Here is a 25,345-nt window from a genome sequence, read left to right as displayed (position 1 = left end):
TCTCTTCTTTGAACACAGAGAACCCATCTCTCTCTCCCCTCAACGCCCAGAATATTTCCTTCTCTCCTCTCCTGCACATGTCAAGCTTGAGAGGCAGGGAGCCCCACTGCTGCCTGAAGCCCCCATCTTCCACTCACAGCTGTGAAGCTGTGGCAGAGGATGAAGCCTCTCTGTGCCTCAGTGTCCTCTTCTGCCAAGTGCTGATGATAGTGATACGCACAAGGTCGCCGCAAGGACTAATGACATGATACATGCAGGCAGAGCCCAGCATGCGGTAAATACTCTGAGGTGAGCCTCTGCAGGCTGGTCTTCTATCCATGCCTCTTGCGAGCATATCTTGAAATCTGACACTTCACCTGGAGTTCTCACCCTTGGCCATGTGTTATGAGCACTATATTAACCACAAACACAGCAAGAAACACAGATGGCAGGCCCGCTCTTGGGATGGACATTCAGGAGCTTTGGGGTAAGGCCTGGGCATCACCAAGGGAAGGATGGGTCCTGACATCATGCCAAGCTCGAGGGTGTTGGTAAACAAGTTCCCTGGCCCATGTCAAGGTTCCCCAGATGCTCCAGCCCGCGCACACAATGAGGCTGAGAACATGACAAGCATCACCTACCTGCAAACCAGCAGCACCACGGGCCTCCAGAGGTGGGTGGCTTGCATGGGTTCCCTGTCTCTTGCCTATCCTAATTCTACAACGTGCCCACCCATAACAGACAGTCCCTCTTCTCCTTCTGCTTCACTGAAGATAAAAGCACAATCCAAGAGCCACTACAGAAAACAGTCTGGTGGTTCTTCAATAAGAAAAACCTAGAATTACCATATGACTAGCAATTCTACTCCTAGGCATATACCCAAAGAACCAACAGCAGGTATTCAAACGAACACTTCTGTGCAAGTGTCCAGCACAACTCTATTCTCAATGGACAAAAGGCAGAAATAGCCCAAGTGTCCATCAAGAGAAGAGTGGATAAACAAAAGGTGGCATGTCCATACAAGGGGACGTTATTCAGCCATAAAAAGGAATAAATTCTGACACATGCTACAACCTGGATGAACCTCCTTGAAAACACTGAGTGAAAAAAGCTAGACACCAAGGGCCACATATTGTATGATTCCATTTATATAAAATATCCAGAATAGGCAAATTCATCCAGACAGAAAGCAGACTGTGGTTGCCATGGGCTGGGGAGGAGGGGATCTGAGGTGAAAATATTCTGCAACTAGACAGTGCTGGTGGTTGCACAAAACTGTGAATGAGCAAAATGCCACTGAGTTGTGCACTTTAAAATAAACTAGTGAGTTTTATGTTATACGTATTTTAACACAATAAAAAAAATGAAAATCCAAGAAGTAAATTTGTTAGAATTGCAAGGGGTCTTTTAAAAGCTCATGGAAAGATTCATGTATCTATATTTCCACTAGTTTTTGCAGTGTGCTCCATATTAGGCAGAGGAGCGAGCTGGCTCTGAGGGGGACCTTTTCCACAAGAACGGCGAGCAGGATTTGGAGCCCACACTCCACTGCACCTCTGCCCCTCAGGCCTTTTGTGTTTTGCTTATCAAACTGCATGAGATTGTGGAAGATTTCTGTTAAACTTTTTAAGATTTTGAGTTCTGAGATAACTGAGAAGTCAGTTCTGGATAGCTGACATAGTTTTAAACTGGCAGTGCTGAAGGAAACCATGAGCGCAGACACTAAGGTCCCTGGTCTGAGGTGGCCGCAGGCCTGGCCACCATGGCGCTGCGTCCGTGCAGAAGCCAACAGCACTAGCGTGGCCAGGCTCATCCAGCCTGGACTCACCATCTACGGCTGCCATTTACGGAAAATGCCAGCTCTGAAGCCCACGTGACTCCATCCCACCACGGCCCTGTCTGGTAGCTATGGGTGGAGGCAGATGAGGAAACAGCTTCAGAGCTGTAACTAAAAAGCAGCGAGAAAGAATGGGACACGGCACACTCCTTGTGCTCGCTGACTGTGCCCTGTGGTTTGCCGTGACATGACTCCCTCATCACCTAACATCAGTGCCATTTTCAGGGTGAAGTCAGACAAGGAAAGACAAAACCACCACAAGGTGCATCAGTCAGAAGGCCACTTTCACAGGTTGGACCCGTGGCCCAGTGCTCGGCTGTCCTCCAGTCTTGCCATCAGGGAGCACCACTCCTAGAATACATCTGCTCCAGGCTGCGTCTGTCCCACACAGTGGTGCTCGCCACAGTTATCCCTTTCCTAACTTCCGGCCAACTGCTCCTGAAACGATCTGAGCAGAATGTCTTCCACATCATACATCACAATGCAGACTTCACACTTAAATCAATTTGGCTACAGAAAAGTTCAATTTGCAAAAAGGTACTCATACATATTCAATTTCCAAATGCACACCTCCCAGCAATGGAAACCACACCTGAATATTACTTGATGAACAGTATGACAGGCACAAATATTTATCTGTCTCAAGCCACTATAAGAGAGAAATAAAGAACTTTTGTTGATTATATAGAGAACCGAGAAACACACATTAAAAGTCTCCCATTTATAAACTAAACTGCACTGCGGTAATCCTGTCTGCCCTCGAATGTGGTACCTAAGTCTTACACACCAAATGGCAGACAATTGAGCACAGAACTCCCCTTTGGCCACATCACAAACCTACCCTTGTGGTGGGTACTGCCACCGTCTTCATGCACACCACACGCACAGGGGAACCAAGCTTCAGCTTTCTTGTGATTTATTCAAAACATACATCAAGCACGGCCATCTGGGTGAATATATAATCAACAGTCTACCACATAGCCCTGTATTTTTTATGCAGGTTTCCTGGACCATCCCCCAGTGGACTCACCAAACAACAGGAAATGTGACCCTGCACTGCAGGTCAGACTTGTCTGGAATCACGTGCTGGGTTACAGGGGTGTTTGGAGTCACCTGACTGTTAATGCAGTGAAGGCATCTCACTTATCTGATGGTGGGTCGTAGACACATCATGCAGCTTCCTGCAGAGAACACAACCAGCACCGCATGAAGGCAGAGCAACAGCACGCATGAGGCAGGTGATGGGGTGGGTTACAGAGGCGTCTGATGGCTGCTTGCGCTCACATCACCTGCCTCCACCACCTGCCTGCAGGAGCAGCAGCCAGCATGCAGAGGGACATCTTGGGATGCTCCCCAGTAGAGTCCCAGAGAACTCTGCAGTGCTGCTGAGGTACAGCATTTTGAAGGCAGGGAATCTCAGTGGTCAGAACTGTCATGGCATGGACTGCAAACTGGAGCAGGTACACCCTCCACGGTCCCTTGTACAGCCCCCGCCACTGACACTTCTGAGTGATAAGCTTTTGCTGATACTGCATCTCTTCTGAAAGGTCATCTGCTCCGACCATTTCAATGGATGTTGCCAAGCCTGGTTCTTCTCTGGTAGCCATAAGCTGACAACACAGTATATGCGTCCTGCCAGTGTTAGATGGAACAACCACAGCTGAGGTAGGACAAAGCAATACTGCCAGTGCATCCCATCATTGCGGGAAGGAGCCCAATGGAAGGCAGCAAACCACTCCTGAAGCCCCCATAACTCCGTCGTGCCTGGATCTGCTGAGCTCAGTAGACACAGTGCTGAAGGGACGAGGCATGGACGCTGCAGGAGCAGACTGAAGGGCTGAGCTCAGAGGAGCCAGGCACATGGAAGGATGGAGGGGGCTCTTTCTCTTCTGTCACACGCACTTCTCAGTTAGGGCTTCTGAGCAGCCTGGCCTCCGACACCACCTCTGGCAAGTTTTGTGGCTTCTCAGAGAGCCACAGAGAACACTGGGATGGGCATCTTGCCCGCTGCAGCTACACCTGCACATGTGGGAACATAAAATGATGGACACCCACTGGAAGTGAGCAAACCCTGGTTGACAGGCTTGCAAGAGTCTTTTGTGCTCACCTGTGCCTTTAGCGCAGAGCACCTTTAACAGCGCATAGAGCCAAGGAGTGCCACAGGAAGTATCTCTGGACGATCCAAGTCACGTACTCAGGGGATCATATCCTTTGTACTCTTGCTGGCATCACCTAGTTCTGGCCCCTGTGGCTGCAGACCTTCTGCAATACTTCCCATTTGGTCCCCCTGCCTTGCTCCCTGCTCTGGGCACGGAAATGCCATAGAGAAATGGTATGCCAAAACTCCACACATGTAGTGCATCTTCTCAGTGCTGGACGCAACATATCTGCTTGCATAACACCCCCGTGATCTTGTCATGGGAACACTACCAGGCATTGGGGCATGTCCTGTTGCTACCCTCGGCTTACACCAAAACCCCGCTGACAAGACCACACGCTGTGACCACGTGGGAAGGTCAGACTCTGGTGCAACACAGCTGATTTGGCAGCCCTCTCAGCTCCAGGTTTGGGGGAAGAACCACGGACAAAGAGCTGGACTTGGGTATGGCCCTGGCTGCCTACTAAATAAGAGTGACCACACATCCTGGTGTGTGCGGACAGTCATGTCTAGACTTCTTGGACTGAGGTGCACTCTATTCTCCAAGATCCCGACCTCCCAGTTAGCACCCTGCCAGCATCCTGCAGCTCATGTGCTGGCGGGCTCAGCAGTCAGCTCGATGGAGGGGAGGAGCCCAGGGACCCAGGCTGGGGGTGGGAGCTCCCTTCCCAGCCCCCAGACAATGGTAAGTACCTATGTTCCTGGAGAAGCCGCTTTATTGAGAGGCACTCCCAGTTGGGGGATCACTATGAAGCTGCCCATTGCTCTTTAGGCTCAAAAGGACCCTTGGCTGGCAGCTATGTCTGCTGCACCAAAAGAGGGGGCAATGTCGGAAATGAGATATGACAGAGAAAAACATTATTCTCGTCTTAAAGGAGTTAAGGATGGGGAAGGAGTTAAGAACTGGGGAAGAGATTTTGAATCTCAAAATTTAAAAGAATATATATATTTTTTTAAACCAAAGCACAGTGAAGTCTTTTCAGATTTCTGTTCAACTGCTAGAACATGGAAGGGATGGGTTTAAATCACGATTCAATACAACTCTGTTCAGCAATCTCTTTTAGACAAGTTAATCTTTTCTTTTCCTTTTTTTTTTTTTTTTAAAATGAGTGAATGCTCATCTTGCTGGTGTTAATCAAAGCAGGGCAGGGTGCTCATTGTTTCTGTTTTGTTCTGGGGCTATCAGCACGCCCAGCCTCCCCTGCACGCCTCCACACATGCCGCTTCCCTTCCTGCTTTCTGCCAGGCGCTGAAGCAGCACGAGGCCCTCACAGATGGGCGGCACAATCTTGAACTTTCCAGCCACCAGAATCGTGAGCCAAACAAACCTCTTTTCTTTATTAATTACCCAGTTTCAGGCATTGTGCTAAGCAACACAAAACAGACAGACACCATCTTAGGACACCTGTGATCAAAGAGTGGGAAGGGGCCCAGCAGCCCCTAAGGAGAAAGGAACACCAGCATGCAGAGAGACTGTGCACATGCTCACATGCACACATGCATATGCACTGCACACACACATCCACAGACACACACACGCACACACACACCACCTGCCATACAGACACGCCACATACACAGACACATATGCACACCATGCATAGCAAGTATAGCCCCATGTGAGAGTGTGTGCAGGCCTGGCACAGTCAGGCTCCTGCACAGAGGTGTACGTGCCCTGAGTGATCCTGATGCTGCCTGTGCAGAGGAACAGGGGCCATTCCCTAGGACTGTCACTGTCGTTGAACAGATCCAAGGCCCATGGCTAGCAACCCAGCATGCTCACAGGATGAAAATAACTACAATTACTCGCTGAGCATTTACTGTACTGGGCACTTCATACACAGCCTTATTGAATTCTCCCTGCTCTAAACTAGAGACATGTTCCCCCTTTACAGATAAGGAAGCCCAGACTCCCACAGGGGCAATGAGCACCAGCACCCCAGAGCCACCAACCTGGCCAGCACTCTCCAACGCTGGCAAGCAGCCATAGCCTCGCTGCCCCACAGCAGGCACAGGAGCAGTCTGCCTCTTTCCTAAAGTTGTTCTGATCCAACAGGAGCCTTGGAGGGTGAGGACCATGGGCTCACAGGTGACACCACTCACTTGAAGGTGGTGGAGGAGGAGGAGGTGTGGCTTCCTGCCACCAGGAAGAATACAAGACCCTGGACACTCCACCCACCATGCCCTTGGCCATCCCCATGGAAGAGGGTGCTTGGCTCTCTGCAGCTTCCCTCACTCGAGGGCTATGTGTTGCAAGGCCTCAGGACACTGCTTCCAGAGGACACCGCGGGGTCACTGCTCTCCCATCCCTGTGTGCCTGGATATGTGCAGCTGGGGCCACCACCACAATGTCCATACTCCTCACTTTCGCCATGGGGAGTAGCAGCCCCTCCCAACACCATGAGACTTTTCATTCACGTGATCACTCCCTCTCCAACTACGCACCGCACCGTGGGCTGCAGTACCTTCCAGTTTCTGAATCCTAGCAGAGAAGGGCAAAATAAATAAATAGAACCAGGCCTCCTCTGCCTACAGTTTTATCACTTTGCTGCTTTGCATAGAGCTGGCTCTGCACACCATGCTTGTGATTCAGTGGTTCTGAATTTTCATTTAGGGCTTTTTAATTGAATGTTCAGCCTGGCTGTACATGCTGGGTTTCATAAGCATTTTAATCAATAAATAAATTAGCCTGCACCACGCCACATCCTCCATCTGCTGCTGACAGCAGAGCAGTGAAAAGAAAAGCCTTGCTTGAGGATTCTTTTTATTTTTTTATCCCCCGGTTATTTAGAATATTCCAGATAGGAACAGCTTTTAAACTCATCAATTATAGGGCAAGAGAGGTGCTCACCATTCAAGGTTCCTGTGAGCTCACAGGAGGGAAATTCAGGAAAAGGAAGGAGACGTCACCCTAGGGTGGTCCTCGGAGCTCCCCTGGGGCAGTCTTCCTGTCTGGGGGCACGGCACAGTGCCTCCCTGCTTCAAGAGGTTCACAGCCGGCAGATGCTGCCCAGTGTGGCCCTGAGCTCAAGCGCTCAAGCAGGTGTTGAAGACCTTCAGGAGCCAACAACTGTTGGGTACAGTACTGACCAACATGGAAAAACATCCTTGCCTTTGTGGGCTTCAAGTTTCAGTGGTAAATAACAAGGAAAAGCAAAACAGGTAAATAAGATACAGAGAAGGCTAAACAGTGAGAGTCCCCTGGAGAAGGGAGCAGTAGCTATCGGGGGAGGGAGGGCTGCAGTTTTAGGCAGAGTGGTCAGGGAAGTCCCCTGCAGGTGTCGTGCAGGAGGACTGAGCTGCAGGGGTGGCAAGTGTGTGTCCTGTGGCAGGAGCCTGCCTGCTGAGCTATGGGAAGGCAAGGGCTGGTGTGGTTGAAACACGTAAGTGGGCAGGCCTGGGTGCAGGGAGTAAATGGAGAGGCCCCGGCGAGGGGGCCAGGTGCAGACCGGCATTTACAGCTCTGGCTTTTTCTCTGACTATGATGGGAGGCACAGGGTGTTCTGAGTTAAGGACAGTAGTGATGTTGGCCATTCACGCTGACACATGCTTCGGTGCTCACCAGTTCTCTCATGCACAGTCCACCTTTGCTCACAAGGATGGCAGAGCTCACCCTGCTTCCCCCCAAGGGTCCTTGCATTGCAGGGTCCTCTCCTTGTCCTATGCGATGCCTCCCACCTTCAGCTCCTTTAGGTTCTCCAGAGCTAGTCATCTGTGGTCACAGTCTGGCAGATGCCTAAGAGCTGTGTGACCCTGGGCAATCATTTACCCTTTCTGATCTTCCTCGTCTGTAAGCTGAGGATGACAACAGGACCTGCTTTAGTACACGTGGGAGAGTCTATGGAGCCTGCATGCATATGACAGCCTCTCATCATCAGAGGGCAGCAGGCGGTCAGGAGCCGACACCTGCAGGATCTGGTGTGTCTTACCTGAGACACTCTGTTTCTCACACCTACTAGCTGTGTGACACCGAGCGAGATGCTGTGAGCCTCTGAATCTCAGCCTTCTTGTCTGTGACATGGGAACAACAGCAATATTTCAGTAGGGATCTTGAGAACCAATGCCGAGCGCTGATCCGTGGAAATGCCCAGCCGTGCCAGCACTCTGCCCACGCAGTGGACCCTGGCTGTGCCGACTGGGAAAACGCTGTGTCCACTGCCGAGTCCTCCTCCTCACTCTGCAGCTCTCCTGAGTGCCCCACGTGCCCGGCTTCAGGTCAGAGTTTGCCCAAGGCTTCGGCTGAGCCAGCTCCTCTGGCAGGGACTGTTGTCCTCCCAGGAGAGGCCCCGGCCCTGTCACCGCATCACACTGTAGATGTTCAAACTTCTGATGATCACATGGAAGAATGCAAAAATGCTTCTAATCATGATGACACAGACAGGACTTCAGGGGAGCTCTCCAACGGCTCGAGCAACATCTCCTTCCAGGGAACCTCATCCGACATGCAAATTCCCCCTTTGAAGCAATGCCAGAATGAATTGTGACTAGAGCCACCTGGTGTCAGGGAGGGAGCCTAAAGAACAGTCATAAACCGCAACTCACTCCATCCTCGTCGGTCAGAGGGAAGAATCTGTGCTCACTTATCCAGAGAGAAAAGACCATAACAAGAAAGGACAGGACACAACTAGCTGCTTGGCCAAGCAATGGCCCCCAGCCCAGGAAGCTCCTGAGGACACAGAGGAGGGCACGGGCATCAGGCAAGAATCAGGCTCCTCAGCAATGAGCCTCGGCTGCTTCGTGGCAAAGAAATGTGGTCAAGGAGTGAGGTGCCTGGGCCAGGGGCTCCCAGTCCCCCTGATCTGATCTGAGCACAGCCAAGGCATCCACCCACATCCGGGCAAGGGAGGGTTTTGTCTCCTTGGCTGTGTACAGAAGATTTCATCAAAGGCTGACAGCCAGCCAGGGAGACTAGGACCAACTCACGCCACTCTGGGAGGACCCTGCCCAAGGACAACTGAATGAGTCTTGGACACTGGACTTGACTTGAAAAGGGGGTGCCCTTAGCTGCTGTGGCCTTCACGCCCAGTCCTCTGGTGGTTGGTATGCTAGCAGAGGGGCAGAGCGTGCCCCCGCTTGCTGTGTGGAGGCAGGGTGGCTGGGCGGGTGAGGCGGGGGCAGCCCTCTCGCCAATGTGGTGGCACCTGGATGGACAAGTCTGTGCCCTACATGTTATGATCTGAACACAACAGGAAGGGGAATACTTCCTGGCAGACCTGCTTGTTTGCACCATAGTGTTGGATAGTTTTAGAAGGAGTACTTTCCTCCACCTTCCATCTGTCCTTCCCTCCTGTGACAACCTGGGGGCAGCACGAATCGCAGGTGAGTCTCGTGATATGGCCCCATCCCAGAGGCCCACGGGCTCTGCCTCAGTGTCTCCTCTTCCCAGCACTGATGTGCTGTCACAGCAGGCCCGCTGCACTGCCTGCTCACAGGGCCATCTCTCTAGACTGTGGCTGATGGATGCCATCGGACGCCAAATAGCTGCTAAGCAGACCGGGCAGGTGTGTTCTCCCTCTCAGCTCCACTGCAGCGAGACACTTATCCAGGCAAGAAATAGGGATAGGAAATTGGCAAAAGAGAAAAGAAACATACCCAAAGTAGAAATTATGAAATACAACTTGAAACCATGGGATAACATTATTCAAAGTAAAGAAAAACTGGAACAGTCCTAAATGTCCAAGGGATGAATGGTTAAATAAATTATGGAAATATTTGTGATGATTTCTTGGACAGCTAAAAGCCTCGTCCAACCAAAAGCAACAGAGGCAGCTGCATGTGGTACACTGGAAAGCCACAGCCACCCTCTGCCCATGCACAATGCAAAAGAAGAGACATTTCTCTGCTGCTGGGCTTCTCTTGACAGCCTCCTGTTGCTGCTTTTCCAGCATTTCTCCATATTATCTCGACAGCACTTTCAAAGGAATTATGTTAGATGGCACCCTCTTGCCCACCCCATCTGAGCCACTCAGTGACCAGGCTGGACATCTCCGAGGCCAAGGGAACTACAGGGTTATTTGTTACATCAGGAACTAAACAAGCACATGGGAATGTGAGACCCTGAGCTGCTGTAGGCACCCCAGGAAGATGGCTAAAAACAGTAGCCATTCTCAATGAATTTACCACAGGGCAAAAGAGGCAGATAATATACAGTCAAAGAATAAAGAAAATATTGAAGCCCTAATCCGGGGATAAAAAGACGTTTCAAGCAGTTGTTAGAAGCTGTCAAGAGCACTGTATTGTGAAGGGTTCTGAAGCCCAGTCCTGAGCCCAGGGGAGGTGTGTGAGCAGCAGCAGTGCCACCTGCAAGTGCAACTAGGGCAGGGGCAGCAGTCAGGTTGAGGTCTGCATCTTTGCTACCAAAGACAAGTGCTGCAACAGAAAGGGAGGTATTAGGGGTTGGAGGAATCCAGAAGGCTTAAAGGAAGACTTTAGGACTTGATCTGATCAAGAAGATGGAAGGCTATGTGTGTGTCAAAGAACAATGTAATCAGAGGAAACATGTACTCAGGCATGGAAATGAAGGAGACAGTGAAGAGAATGGAAGCTGAGTGCTGTGGAACAAGGACATGGGATTGGATGGTGATGGAGGGTCCCAGGCAATGGGGTTTGGGGGCTGTGTGGCAGGTTGGGGGGACCTTGGATATTTAATGGTGCATATATGCCTGAATACACTCACTTCTCCTCCCACTCATTTAATGTAGTAAGTATGTATTGTGTGCCTAAGCACCATGCATCAGATTACTAGGAACAGAAGCTCTCAGCTCAGCCCTTCTTGTCTCTTTATCGTCAAAGAGAAGGAAAAGTGTGATGACTCTGAAGATCTGAAGAAGCCAACTGGAGGAAGAAAGGATTTGGCTCACTTGACCACACAACTGTGGCCACCTGTGGGTCCATGACCAACTACACTGGCACCACCAGAGAGATTCTGGTTGATCCTGAATCCCAGGTGTCCCACTGGACCTACAGAACCATAATCTGCATTTTAACAAGATCCCCCAGTGGCCTCTTTGACAATTAAGATTAGAGGCACTCATCTAGGTCCAAGAGCCCCAACGGCTGAGGATCTAGAAACTGTAAGTTTTCTAGAAACCAGCAGTCACCTGGTTCAACTCCACAATATGCACAATGAGGAAACCAAGGTCCATATGAAAGAGTTAACTGATTTTCCAATTTTCCCAGTTTTTAAGACTTTACTGTCACCCAGTTTCTGGCTAAAAAAAAAAAAAGTGTTTTTTCACATGCACACGTCCTCCCTCGGTGTACATTCCTGTGAGTCGTGCATGCTCCTTCTTCCATGTTGCAAAGTGAGGCCACACGCCTGTGCTCTATGCACAGCAAGAGAGTCAGGGAAGGAGATTAAATCAGTGCAGCTCCTCACATGCCTCAAAACCAAAACAAAGACATCTGCATGCCAGGGAACACATCCCAGCACCATGCCATGGCTACCACAGTTGTTGAGATCCTTAGGCAGAGTCCCACCACACCAAGCATCCAGCCGTGGGCACCTATGAGAGCGGTGCCTCCCAGAGCATTTCCCGCCCAGCTGTGCCATGCATCACCGAGAAAACCCAAACTCATGTACAGGAAACAGTTTCTCTACAGAACGGTACATAAAACTTCCTCAAGTGCCTATCTGAATCAAGTTATTTTCAAGATTCCTTTGTGTGGAAGCAAAGGATGTAAAATCTCATTCCAGTTGGGAGTAAATGATGAGAACAGTCGTCCCACACCAGTTGGTGATCATGTGGCATTCATTACAATATTGTGTGCACACAGAGTGTGCATCCTAAGCCATGTGGCAGCAGCGAAAGGGGCTTTTTTTGTAGAGGGATGAGGGGGAGTGGAAGGAGAGCCAGTTAATTCTCTTTTCATTTGACAGCTTGGAAGATCCCAGTTCTGCTTTACACCACCAGTTCCTCTGTTATAATTTAACACCTATTCCAAGAACAGTTGACAAACGAATGCTTGTGAGCAACACAATGCCATTTTCGTCTGCCAGCCAGGATGATTTTTTATGTCCTTGATAGGCCCACAAATAAATTTGTCAACTTATTCATAGCTATGATTTGGAGTCAACATGCAATCTCTTATGCTCTGCAGACACTGGTACCATTTTCTTTACAGTACTCCCATCTGTTTTTCTACCACATGGGCATAAAGATTTCCAGAAGCTACTAAATAAGAAAGATTTCAGTCCTCCTGTAGTAGCTCTAGCCATCTGCCATGACATCCCACGCATCCTCCCCAACGACAGCCACTGTACCCCTGTTCCCCAGGCAAGGCTGGGCAGCAAGCTCCCACCCCAGCAGGACTGTCATGCACAAAGAGAAAATGGCAGCAAAGAGCAAAGAGAAGTCAGGCTCCCTCTGGGGCATGGCCTGCTCTGCAAAAATCCAGCTTGCTGTCTGGAAACAGAACAACCCTCAGCAGAAGGGAGTGGAGGAGACTTCAGATCTACATGACAAAAATTCAATAGAATTTTTAGGGAGGTCCCCTGGGGAGTCTAATAATGTAGGGAGGAAAAATCTCTTTAATGACACCTCTGTGGGCTGGCATGCTTTCTGGCCTCAGGACTTTGAGAGCTGGCCTGTTCACATGCAAATGCCTCCTTTGTGCACTGGTCTTTAGATGAGAACAGCTTTTGGGTGTTCACACCCTCCAATACATTAAGAACCAATGGGCAACCTCCCCAGACTCCAAGCCTCCAGAACTCTAACTAGAGTTGTGCAAAAGAAATTATAGTTAATAACAGTCATCCTGATTTTTAACTTCCTTTTCTCACTAGACCCAGGGATTTGGATTCTTTTGCCTACTATGACTGGTTGCAAGTGTACAGCCCCTAGGTTTCCGAGTTCTTGGAGACAGGAGTTCAAAGCTTGTTCTTGGTAGCCTCACCTTTTGGGCAAACAAGATAGCTTAGGGGCATGAGACTGCTGTGATTGTATTAAGCCTATTAAGCAGGTGATGACTACAATAAGACAAGACAGCCCCGATGGTAGCCATCAGCCAAAGGGCCACAGGGGCACTCTGCCCACCTAGCAAAAACTTGACCCATTCTTTCGGCTTGGTTGTTTTAACAGGTAGGTCCTGGAAGAAGAGAGACGGTGCACTCAACTGGGTAACCTAGGAGTGTTTGCAGAAGGAAACCCTAGAACTAGCAACAGTGGGAAGGGGCAAAGGTCTGCTGGAGCCAGAGAAAGGAGCTCCATGCAGAGGCCTCGGATGGGAGCGAGGCCTCCGTGGAGGGAGGCAGCCGGCGAGTCAACACCCTGATCTCATGGCTCCTGCCCCACACGTTTCCTGTTGCACAAACCAACCACCTGCCTCGGGAGGCTTGCGGAGAGCTCAGCCTCCTGGCACAGATGGGGCCCAGGGGGAGAGTGGCTCTGCAGGGTGGGTGGACACACTACATGGCATGTCCCAGCCTGGTGCTCCCAGAAACTTGGGTGGACTTGAGATGCCCAAGCACCTCAAAAAAAAAAAAAAAAAGAAAAAAAAAAGATTTTATGACTTGGGTAAGCCCACAAATAAATATGTCAGTTTACTCACAGCTGAGGTTTGGAGTTAAGATGCACTCTCTTATGGTCTGCAGACACTGATACAACTTCTCTACCAGGACATCAGGTCCATAGGGGGCTGGGATCACCAGGAAGGTTTGGGGACCACTAAACACACACACACAGGAGAGACCAAGTGGCTGTTCACAGGACCCCAGAAGAAACCAGTCACTTGGAAAAATTTGAAAGGCATGTTTTAGATGCGAAATTCTGTGCCATGTTATCACCGCCTCTTTTTAATCTTTGGACAACCCCCATGAGGCCACTAACACTGTTGTTCCCAGCATGTCACAGATGAAGTCACTGAAACCCGGACAGCAAACGTGGAATCAAATCAGAGGCTTGCTGCATGGGATGCACAGTTCATAGGGCTGAGCGTGCGACAGTGGGAAGCCACACGTCAGCACTCCCAGTGGGTGGAGGCTGCTTTCAAACACAGACCCATGTCACTGACAGGAACTCTTGGGGACAGACAGGCTTAGGATTCAGAGACATTTAGGTTCTAGAAAGGTGAAATGGTGCCCAGAGGTCTGGGGCTGCGTCCTGCTAAGCGTGGACCCGCAGGGACACAGAGACACTGCTGAGTTACACAGACTCACAAGAGCTCAGGCAGGTGTTGCTGTGAAATGGATTTGTGCCACACATAGGAGAAAAGTCCTCCCATGTTCAGAGCTCTGGGGATTTTAGAAACATGGAGCGTGCAGGTTCCTTATAGGTGCCATCGAGAAGGCATTTCGGTCCGAGAGCCAGCAGCAAGCGCCGTCTGCCCAGTGTGACGCCTGGAGGCCAGCAGGGCTGCCCAGCCCACACTGAGCAGGGTTGTGGTGACTCTGCCTGTCACACTCAGGGGACCACACACCCCAGCACCCCACGCTTCCTCCCTTGGCCTCCAGTCTCTCACTCACCTTCAAACTGCAATGCAGGGTCGGGGGCTCCATCACACTGCAAGGCACATCCCATCCCCTCCTCTTCCAGGAGGACTGAAAACATCCCTCGACATGCTTTAATGTCCTCACAACAAAATCTGAGTATAGCACACTGACTTCCTCCCTCAGGGTGACACGGCCAGCAGCCCCATCCTTCTACCCCCCCCCCCCTTACTTTAAGAACTGAAAGGGAAATGAAATCCTCAGATTAAGAGACTTTGGAAATCCACAGATACACAGCGCCAGGCCTCCAGCGGTCCTGTCAACCCATACTTTTCCTTTCTGCCACACTTGGCTAAATGTCCACCTCTCAATGTCACAAATGTCATCTTATTCCTAAGCACAAGATCGGGTTTCCACTAGCCCCTTACTTGTATGTCATGGTTTATCCTAGGCAAAATCTCTCGCAGGCCAACCCTGAGGGGCACGGCAGGGAGCCAGGCTCTTGGCCAAGCGGAGGCAAGAACATGACCACCGCTCTCAGATGTGAAGGCAACAGCCAGGACGGGGAAAAAGGACGCCCCCTGCCCACGGGCTCTCACATTGTCCGATGTGGATTCTGAGAGACCTTGGCTTCTTCACCCTGGGCCATGGGTCCCTGATACACAAACACAAGTTTCATGGCCCCGAGTGAGCCTTTGCCTTGCAGAGCTGTCACAGAGGACCAAAACAGACAACACATCAGGCCCACTCACAGCAGGGACACACTCCCAGGGCCTGACCCTGACTGGAACCAGGCATGCCACCCCAGCCCCTGGCTCCCACCGCCAGGCACTCAACCATTTTGGGATCCTGGGTGCCCCTGCATGCTCTGTTATATGCTACTTCCAAATATGCTACCGGAAGGGCACCACACGGAAAGCAAAACCACGGAGGAGCAGCAGCTCATGCCTTAAGTCTAATTAAGACAAAACGGTTGGTACGACCACTCTGGAAAGGCACTCCATTTGTGCACAAGTGGCTTAACCCAGCTATTAACACTTGATATTTCAGCAGTTCCCAGGTGGCCCCATGGGGAGGTGTGGGGCAGGGACACCATTCTTCCTCCACACCAGTGGCACTCCGAGCACAGGACGGGGTGGTGTACTCCCCAAAACCAGAAGGCCCAGGCATCCATTTGTTTTCTCTTTCCATGGAAAGAGAGCTGTCCACAGAAAGCTTGGCCTCATGCTCTGCCTCCCACCCCCAGGGCCCTTTCCTGCTGGATGAAGAGCCTCTGAGTCCACCGCACAGCCGCAGGGGAGGCCCCGCTGCACAGGGTGTGGGCCCCAGCCTGAACAAGGCACCTTTGATATCGAGAGGCCAGACAGTCTTTCGTTAGCTTCCTAAAGCCTGTCATGGGAGAGTAGATGAACCCAGTGTGGACTTTTTAATTCAGTATGTTCGGGAACCTCATCCTATATGGGGTCACAGACCCTTCTCATACGCACTCCTGAGACGCCCGCTGGAGAGAAGAGCCTGCTCTCAGAGGTGAGCTCTGAGAGGGGCTGCTGCCTGGACTGGGGAAGAGTTTCAAAAAACCACCTAAACCTCAAAAACACTATGTAGCTCATAAAATTGTGAATGGCCTCCCACACACTTACAGATGCCTCATGCCTTGTGTCCAGCAAAACCCCTGCAGTGCTCCTCACATCTCCTAGGCACAGGTTTCCTATAGCAGATCTGTGTCAGGCGGCTCCCCAAAGTCGGGAAATGGGAGGGGATGCATCCAGGCCTGCCTTCCCACCCACTGCCTGGCCTGACACTCCCCAAATTCATCTCTTACAGTTTATTTTATAATGGTGGCGACAACCAGTCCTCGAATGCTTCAAGAATAAAAGTGCCTGGTAGTAATAATCATTGCCATCAAGGAAACCAACGACACCTACAGGATGGGACCTCCAGAAAAGAAGTCCCGAGGGGCATGCCACACACAAGGCACCTGCAGTCCCCATCCCCTCCCCCAGAGCTGCCTCTCTGTGCCCACCATGGGCTCAGTTCCCCAGGGCTCCTGTCTTCCAAGGCCCTTCATCACTATTGGAAATGAGAAGGTCCATTTGCCAGCAGCAAAGGTGCTGGAAGTGCAGGAGCAGCAACTCCCCCAGCCCCCCCGGTTTTCCTGTCCAGGCGCAAGCCCTTCTAGAACAACACCTCCAAGCAGAATCAAGGGTTAGGAACACAGACTCCTCCCTGTTACATGAGCCTCAACTGCCCTCCCACAGCATCCCTAGTGCCTTGGCACCGGGGCCAGCTGAGCCTCCCAGGGACCGCAGGATACTAGCTCTGCAGAGGAGTTGCATGAGGGGATGAAGAAAATGAACACAGATTTGGAGCCAGGCAGAGCCAAGTACAAACCCCACATCCATACTTAGCACCTCTGTGACTCAGGCCAGCCACGTAACATCTGTAATTCTCAAATTCTAATCCACAAAAAGGAGCTGGGGTCCCCACCTTCCAGGGCTGTGAGCACTGAGAGTGGTGATGCCCTGCTGTTAGGAGAGATTCCCCATCCCCACCACCACCCTGCGTTCACTCCTGAGGTCTCCCGAGGCCACTGAGAACAGCACTCACTGTGTCCCGGCACTCTCAGTGCTCTCCTGTGGGGGTGAAGTTGCACTCCATCCATGCATAAGCTCAGTGCTGAGTGGAAGAGACACTGAAAGAAACACTCCAGGTCAACCCAGTGAAGTGAGGCCTGGGCAAGGCTGGTGATGGGTTACAGACAAGAGAAGGGGTAGGTGTCCAGGAAGCTCGCCCATAGGTGAGCATGTGCACAGCCTTCCATGTGGAGAAGGCTGTGGAGCAGGAAGACCGCCATGCTGGGACCGAAGGCAGGGAGCAGGGCTGGGCCACATCCCCTTCTGTGCTGTACACTCAGCGTTTTTAAGTATCTTCCAGAATGTACCATCTACCACTGTCACAACTGCCGCCTGTGAACCCAGCCCTGTCTGTGAACACAGCTCCAGGACCCTCGCCCAGCACTGCCAAGCAGTTGCCATCACCCCTCCAGCACATGAGGGAATGGGACTAAGGCACCCACCCCAGCACCACCCTGAATGCCCACCGCACTGTTGCCTGAGTCCACAAGGTCTCTGCTGTCAGGTGGGACCCTCACCTGACACCTCCTGCCCAGAGAGGCTGCGATGACCCCAGGAACACAAGGTGGTCACTAGCCCTTGATGCAGCAAACCATGAAACAAAAGCACAAAGCTGGAAAGTGAGAGAAAATGACCGGCCAGACCTATACTAAGGGAAGTAATCCAAGCAAACAAGGGTGCACAGACGTCTCTTGTCATTGAGCCAAGAGCCAGGTTGGGCTCAGGGCACCCCATACTGTTCTGCGCAGTGTCCCCAAGCCCCGCAGTAGTCTCAGGCCCACAGGGCAGTCCCACGTCACCCAAGCCCCTGCAAGTCAGGTTAGCCCCTGTTTCAGCAACACGGTCCCCCGCCCCATGTGCTCACGCCCTGGCAGGGCAGGGGGGTTCCCAGAGCTCACCCGCTTACTTCACACCCGTGTTCTGGCATCTCAGCAGAACCTGAGTTCACTTTCCCTGAGGTGAATTCTTTTGGTTAAGAAAAGCAGACAACTTGCACCAATTATGAACATGTTACAGTAATTAACACAATCCAATCTACACATGTTCTCAAGGAGAATCTCCCCCTACATGAACATGTAAAGGCAAGATGTGGATTTAACCCCAATAAACACTCATGGCAGGACATTTACAGCCCTCAGGTGCCTGGACCCTGAGAGCTGCTCTCAGGCCTTCACTGCTGGGCTTGCCCATGACAGCTGTGAGTCTGTTCAGGGACATACACTTGCCACAATGTCGTTCACATCCCAAAAGACTAATTCCATATTGCTCTTTTTTTTTTTTTTTATTCTTTTTATTTTTATTTTATTTTATTTTTTTTTTATTTATTTTTTTTTTAATTTTATTTTCTCGATATACATTGTGGCTGATTATTGCTCCCCATCACCAAAACCTCCCTCCCTTCTCCCTCCCCCCCTCCCCCCCAACAATGTCCTTTCTGTTTGCTTGTCGTATCAACTTCAAGTAGTTGTGGTTGTTATATCTTCTTCCCCCCCCCCCCCGGTTTTGTGTGTGTGTGTGTGTGTGTGTGTGTGTGAATTTATATATTAATTTTTAGCTCCCACCAATAAGTGAGAACATGTGGTATTTCTCTTTCTGTGCCTGACTTGTTTCACTTAATATAATTCTCTCGAGGTCCATCCATGTTGTTGCAAATGGCAGTATTTCATTCGTTTTTATAGCTGAGTAGTATTCCATTGTGTAGATGTACCACATTTTCCGTATCCACTCATCTGATGATGGACATTTGGGCTGGTTCCAACTCTTGGCTATTGTAAAGAGTGCTGCGATGAACATTGGGGAACAGGTATACCTTCTACTTGATGATTTCCATTCCTCTGGGTATATTCCCAACAGTGGGATAGCTGGGTCGTATGGTAGATCTATCTGCAATTGTTTGAGGAACCTCCATACCATTTTCCATAGAGGCTGCACCATTTTGCAGTCCCACCAACAATGTATGAGAGTTCCTTTTTCTCCACAACCTTGCCAGCATTTATCGTTCAGAGTCTTTTGGATTTTAGCCATCCTAACTGGGGTTAGGTGGTATCTCAGTGTGATTTTGATTTGCATTTCCCAGATGCTGAGTGATGTTGAGCATTTTTTCATATGTCTGTTGGCCATTTGTATATCTTCCTTAGAGAAATGCCTGCTTAGCTCTTTTGCCCATTTTTTAATTGGGTTGCTTGTTTTCTTCTTGTAAAGTTGTTTGAGTTCCTTGTATATTCTGGATATTAATCCTTTGTCAGATGTATATTTTGCAAATATTTTCTCCCACTCTGTTGGTTGTCTTTTAACTCTTTTAATTGTTTCTTTTGCTGTGCAGAAGCTTTTTAGTTTGATATAATCCCATTTGTTTATTTTTCCTTTGGTTGCCCGTGCTTTTGGGGTCGTGTTCATGAAGTCTGTGTCCAGTCCTATTTCCTGAAGTGTTTCTCCTATGTTTTCTTTAAGAAGTTTTATTGTTTCAGGGTGTATATTTAAATCCTTAATCCATTTTGAGTTGATTTTAGTATACGGTGAGAGGTATGGATCTAGTTTCATTCTCCTGCATATGGATATCCAGTTATCCCAGCACCATTTGCTGAAGAGGCAGTCCCTTCCCCAGTGAATAGGCTTGGTGCCTTTGTCAAAGATCAGATGGCAGTAAGTGTGTGGGTTGATTTCTGGATTCTCTATTCTATTCCATTGGTCAGTGTGTCTGTTTTTATGCCAGTACCATACTGTTTTGGTTATTATAGCTTTGTAGTATAGCTTAAAGTCCGGTAGTGTTATGCCTCCAGCTTTATTTTTTTTGCTCAGCATTGCTTTGGCTATGCGTGGTCTTTTATTGTTCCATATAAATGACTGGATAGTTTTTTCCATTTCTGAGAAAAATGCCTTTGGAATTTTGATGGGGATTGCATTGAATTTGTATATCACTTTGGGTAGTATGGACATTTTCACTATGTTGATTCTTCCAATCCAAGAGCATGGAAAATCTTTCCATCTACTTGTATCCTCTCTAATTTCTCTCAGCAGTGGTTTGTAGTTCTCATTATAGAGATTTTTTACCTCCTTGGTTAACTCAATTCCTAAGTATTTTATTTTTTTGGTGGCTATTGTAAATGGGCAGGCTTTCTTGATTTCTCATTCTGCATGTTCACTATTGGAGAAAAGAAATGCTACTGATTTTTGTGCGTTGATTTTGTATCCTGCTACTGTGCTGAAATCATTTATCAATTCCAGCAGTTTTTTTGTAGAGGTTTTAGGCTGTTCGATATATAGGATCATGTCATCTGCAAACAAGGACAGTTTGACTTCATCTTTTCCAATCTGGATGCCCTTTATTTCCTTCTCTTCTCTGATTGTTCTGGCTAGTACTTCCAACACTATGTTGAGTAGGAGTGGTGAGAGTGGGCATCCTTGTCTAGTTCCTGTTCTTAAAGGAAAAGCTTTCAGCTTTTCCCCATTCAGGATGATATTGGCAGTGGGTTTGTCATATATGGCTTTAATTATGTTGAGATACTTTCCCTCTATACCTAACTTATAGAGGGTCTTTGTCAAGAATGAGTGCTGAACTTTATCAAATGCTTTTTCAGCATCTATAGAGATGATCATATGGTCCTTGTGTTTGAGTTTATTAATATGGTGTATCACATTTATTGATTTGCGTATGTTGAACCAACCTTGCATCCCTGGGATGAATCCCACTTGATCGTGATGAATAATTTTTTGTATGTGTTGCTGTATTCTGTTTGCTAGTATTTTAGTGAGGATTATTGCATCTATATTCATCAAGGATATTGGCCTGTAGTTTTCTTTTTTGGTTATATCTTTACCTGGTTTTGGTATCAGGATGATGTTTGCTTCATAGAATGAGTTTGGGAGATTTGCATCTGTTTCAATCTTTTGGAATAGTTTGTAAAGAATCGGTGTCAATTCCTGTTTGAATGTTTGGTAAAATTCTGCTGTGAATCCATCTGGTCCTGGGCTTTTCTTTGTTGGGAGCCTTCTGATAACAGCTTCAATCTCCTTTATTGTTATTGGTCTGTTCAAATTTTCTATGTCTTCATGGTTCAGTTTTGGGAGCTTGTGTGTGTCCAGAAATTTATCCATTTCCTCCAGATTTTCAAATTTGTTGGCGTATAGTTGTTTATAGTAGTCTCGAATGATTCCTTGTATTTCAGATGAATCAGTTGTAATAACGCCTTTTTCATTTCTAATTTTTGTTATTTGAGTCTTCTCTCTTCTTTTTTTTGTTAGCCATGCTAATGGTTTGTCATTTTTATTTATCTTTTCAAAAAACCAACTTTTTGATTCGTTGATCTTTTGAATTGTGTTTTGGTTTTCAACTTCATTTAGTTCTGCTCTGATCTTAATGATTTCTTTCCATCTGCTAACTTTAGGTTTGGATTGTTCTTGTTTTTCTAGTTCTTTAAGGTGAAGTGTTAGGTTGTTCACTTGCCATCTTTCCATTCTTCTGAAGTGAGCATTTAATGCAATAAATTTCCCCCTCAATACTGCTTTTGCAGTATCCCACAGGTTTTGGTATGATGTATCATTGTTTTCATTAGTTTCAATAAATTTTTTGATTTCCTGCTTGATTTCTTCTTGGACCCATATGTCATTGAGTAGAATGCTGTTTAATTTCCATGTGTTTGTATAGTTTCCAGAGTTTCGTTTGTTATTAATTTCTAGTTTTAATCCATTGTGGTCTGAGAAGATACATGGGATAATTCCAATTTTTTTGAATTTATTGAGACTTGATTTGTGACCGAATATGTGATCTATCCTGGAGAATGATCCATGTGCTGATGAGAAGAATGAATATTCTGAGGTTGTTGGGTGGAATGTTCTGTAGATATCTGCCAAGTCCAATTGGTCTAGAGTATTGTTTAGATCTTGTGTTTCTCTACTGATTCTTTGCCTAGATGATCTGTCTAATACTGACAGTGGGGTGTTCAGGTCCCCTGCTATTATGGTATTAGTGTCTATTTCCTTCTTTAGGTCTAATAGAGTTTGTTTTATAAATCTGGCTGCTCCAACATTGGGTGCGTACATATTTATGATTGTTATGTCTTCTTGATGGATCAGTCCTTTTATCATTATGTACTGTCCCTCATTGTCTCTTTTTATGGTTTTTAGTTTAAAGTCTATTTTGTCAGATATAAGAATAGCTACTCCAGCTCGTTTTTCTTTTCTGTTTGCATGGTAAATCTTTTTCCATCCTTTCACTCTTAGTCTGTGTGAATCTTTATGGGTGAGGTGGGTCTCTTGTAGGCAGCATATAGTTGGGTCCTGCTTTTTGATCCAGTCAGCCAGTCTGTGTCTTTTGATTGGGGAATTTAAGCCTTTTACATTAAGAGTTGTTATTGAAAGGTGTTGATTTATTCCTAACATTTTGTTGGTTGTTTGGTTGTATTAGGTGTCTTGTGTTCCTTGCTTTCTGATTTACTGTTTGGTTTCTGTGTTTGTTGGTTCATTAGGTTGTAGATAGCATTTTTGTTTGCTTGTTTTCTCTTCATGAATGCCATTTTTATTATACTAGTGGGTTTTGATTTTTTTTGGCTTTTTTTAGTGCAGTGGTAGTTATTTTTCAGGAACCAAACCCAGTACTCCCTTGAGGATTTCTTGTAAGGGTGGTCATGTGGTAGTGAACTCCTGCAGTTTTTGTTTGTCTGAGAAATATACTATTTGCCCTTCATTTCGGAAGGATAGCCTTGTAGGGTAGAGTATTCTTGGCTGGCAATCTTTGTCTTTTAGTATTTTGAAAATATCATCCCATTCCTTTCTAGCTTTTAGGGTTTGTGATGAAAAGTCTGATGCTAGTCTGATTGGGGCTCCCTTATAGGTGGTTTGACGCTTCTCTCTTGCAGCTTTTAAGATTCTCTCTTTGTCTCTGCGTTTTGCCAATTTGACTATGACATGTCTTGGAGAAGGCCTTTTTGTGTTGAATACGTTTGGAGATCGTTGAGCTTCCTGGATCTGAAGATCTGTGACTTTTCCTATACCTGGGAAGTTTTCTGCCACTATTTTTTGAATATGTTTTCAATGCAATCTCCATTTTCCTCCCCTTCTGGAATACCCATGACTCGGATATTTGAGCGCTTAAGGTTGTCTGATATCTCTCTCAGATTTTCTTCCATGTCCTTGATTCTTTTTTCTTTCTTTTTGTCTGCTTGTGTTATTTCAAACAGCCCATCTTCAAGTTCAGAGGTTCTCTCTTCAACTTCAACAAGTCTGCTGGTTAAACTCTCCGTTGTGTTTTTTATTTCGCTGAATAACTTCTTCAGTTCGGCAAGTTCTGCTACATTTTTTTTCAGGACATTGATTTCTTTGTACATTTCCTCTTTCAGATCCTGTATACTTTTCCTCATTTCATCATGATGTCTAGCTGTGTTTTCTTGTATCTCATTCAGTTTCCTTAGAATTATCACTCGAAATTCCTTGTCAGTCATTTCAAGGGCTTCTTGTTCTATAGGATCTAGAGTTTGAGATTTATTAACTGTTGGTGGTGTACTTTCTTGATTTTTTGTATTTCTGGTATCTTTTTTTTTGATGTTTATTCATTGTGGCAGGGGGTTTCACAGTCCACCGGTTTGAGACTAATGAATAACTAGGATGTTGCTGTGGTTGCCAATTTCGTATGGCTACCTCCGTGGCTGCTCAGTTGGCCTCTAGTGCCTTGTGTGTGTGGTTGCCTCGGGTCTTGGGCTTCTCCGGGGAGCCACCTTTCTGGTCAGCTTGGACTCTGCTGGGCTGGTGGATCAGGTACCACAGGGTGTGTGATCGCTATTGAGCTTTCACTTCCTGTTCAGGACTTCTCCCTGTTCCATGTGCTGTGGCCCAGGCTGTTGGATCGTGCAGTGGCAACCCCACAGGGTGTGTGGTTTCTGTCGAGTCTCCGCCTCCCTGGCCACACGACTCCCCACTCTGTGCGCTCTGTGCTGGGCTGGGGCGTGTCTTCTGCAACCCTCGTCTATCAGCTGGGCCTTCAAGACCCTGCTCGGCACCGCCTCGCCCAGGAAGTCTACCAGGTTTCTGCTAGGCACAGACGACCCTTCACTCTGGGTGCCTTTGTAGCACTGTGTAGATCTTTCTCGGGACTTGTTCACCTTTGTATCCCCCCGGTATAAACCGAGTCTAGCGCCCGCCTGCAGCCAGCTCTCCAGCAGGTTCAAGCGGACCTGGGAACTCTCCTACCACACTATTCCCAACCAGAAATTGGTTAGGCTTTTTTCCGAACTTGTGGCCGCAGAGATGGTATCTGCCTCCCAGTAACAGGAAGTTTACTGGGGGCCGGAGTCCACGGTGCGGTGGAGTGACAGTCGGCCCACCCATACTTCCTTGCCCTCCCAACACTGGCCGGGGACGCCCCACGCCACCAACCCGCCAGAGAACCGCGGATGGAGTGGGAGGGGAGGCTGGCCCGCAGGCTCTGGAAAGCCCTGCGCCAGGCCAAGCAAGTGGGAGGGCTCAGTGATGGCCGAGCGGGGCAGAGCTGCCCGCACCGGGGAAAATGGAGGCAGCACCGGGGCGGTGAGTGGCCTGGTGATACAGGCGGGAGTCAGGTGGGCGTCTGCCGCCCACAGGACTGGTCCAGGGGTCACTCACAGGGTTGTGCCAGGTCAGGTGCTCACTCTCTGTCTCTGGTTTGCGCCTTCCCAGTTCTCGGCCGCTGCCGCCTCGGGCTGTTCAGTCGCGGCGCGGCTCGGGCGCTCCCAGGAATCTTCTTTAATGCCGGCCTGAAACCTCGAATCCTGAATAGGGCAGCTGGCCGCCTTCAGCGCGGCCCCGGCCTCCGGGATCCTGTCTGCATCCACAGCAGCCCTGGCGCCGTGTTCCCTGTTTCGAGACTCGCTTTTGCAGCTAAGAAACAGTTCTTTTCCTGCTCCACACTTCAAAGCTGTTGCCTGTAATTGAGGCAGCCTCTCCTGCCGGGGGCAAAGTGGCGGTCACCCCCCACGACCGGCCAGCAGCAGCGGTCCTCCCTTAAGAGATGGCAAGAGGAAGGTCCACAAGTTTCCCGGCTGCCTGAGGCCTAGTGGCCGCCTTTTCCACCTCAGCTACTCCGCGCCAGCTGCCGCAGCCACCGCCATCTTGAAAGTCTCAGCCCTAATCCCATATTGTTCTAATCGTCCCCCTTTTCTAGAGCAAATGACTTGTTCTTCTGAGACATGGGAGTTTTACCTTCTCTAGGAGTGTTCATACTTAACGCATATGGTAATGTGGGAGAAAGTGGTGTTTTCTCTCCTTTCAAGTGGAACGCCTGCTTCTACAGTGCCAGAACACAAACCCTGGAGAAGAAAGGCCTCATAACTCCAACCCGTGCA

At 48.7% G+C, this 25,345-nt stretch overlaps 1 protein-coding gene across 1 annotated transcript in view; it reads right to left on the bottom strand.

Annotated features, from left to right (window-relative positions):
- SH3RF3 (SH3 domain containing ring finger 3) overlaps positions 1–25,345 on the bottom strand; it is a 338,026-nt gene that overhangs the window by 162,718 nt on the left and 149,963 nt on the right. The window contains exon 2 of the mRNA XM_063087182.1: positions 3,621–3,632. Coding sequence (XP_062943252.1) covers positions 3,621–3,632 — 12 coding nt within the window. The remainder of the gene's footprint in view (positions 1–3,620; positions 3,633–25,345) is intronic.

This window comes from Cynocephalus volans, chromosome 2 (genome assembly GCF_027409185.1).
Source record: "Cynocephalus volans isolate mCynVol1 chromosome 2, mCynVol1.pri, whole genome shotgun sequence".
NCBI classification, from domain to species: Eukaryota; Metazoa; Chordata; class Mammalia; order Dermoptera; family Cynocephalidae; genus Cynocephalus; species Cynocephalus volans.
The sequence above is the reverse complement of the archived record's forward strand: the minus strand, read 5'-3'. Positions and strand labels throughout refer to the sequence as shown.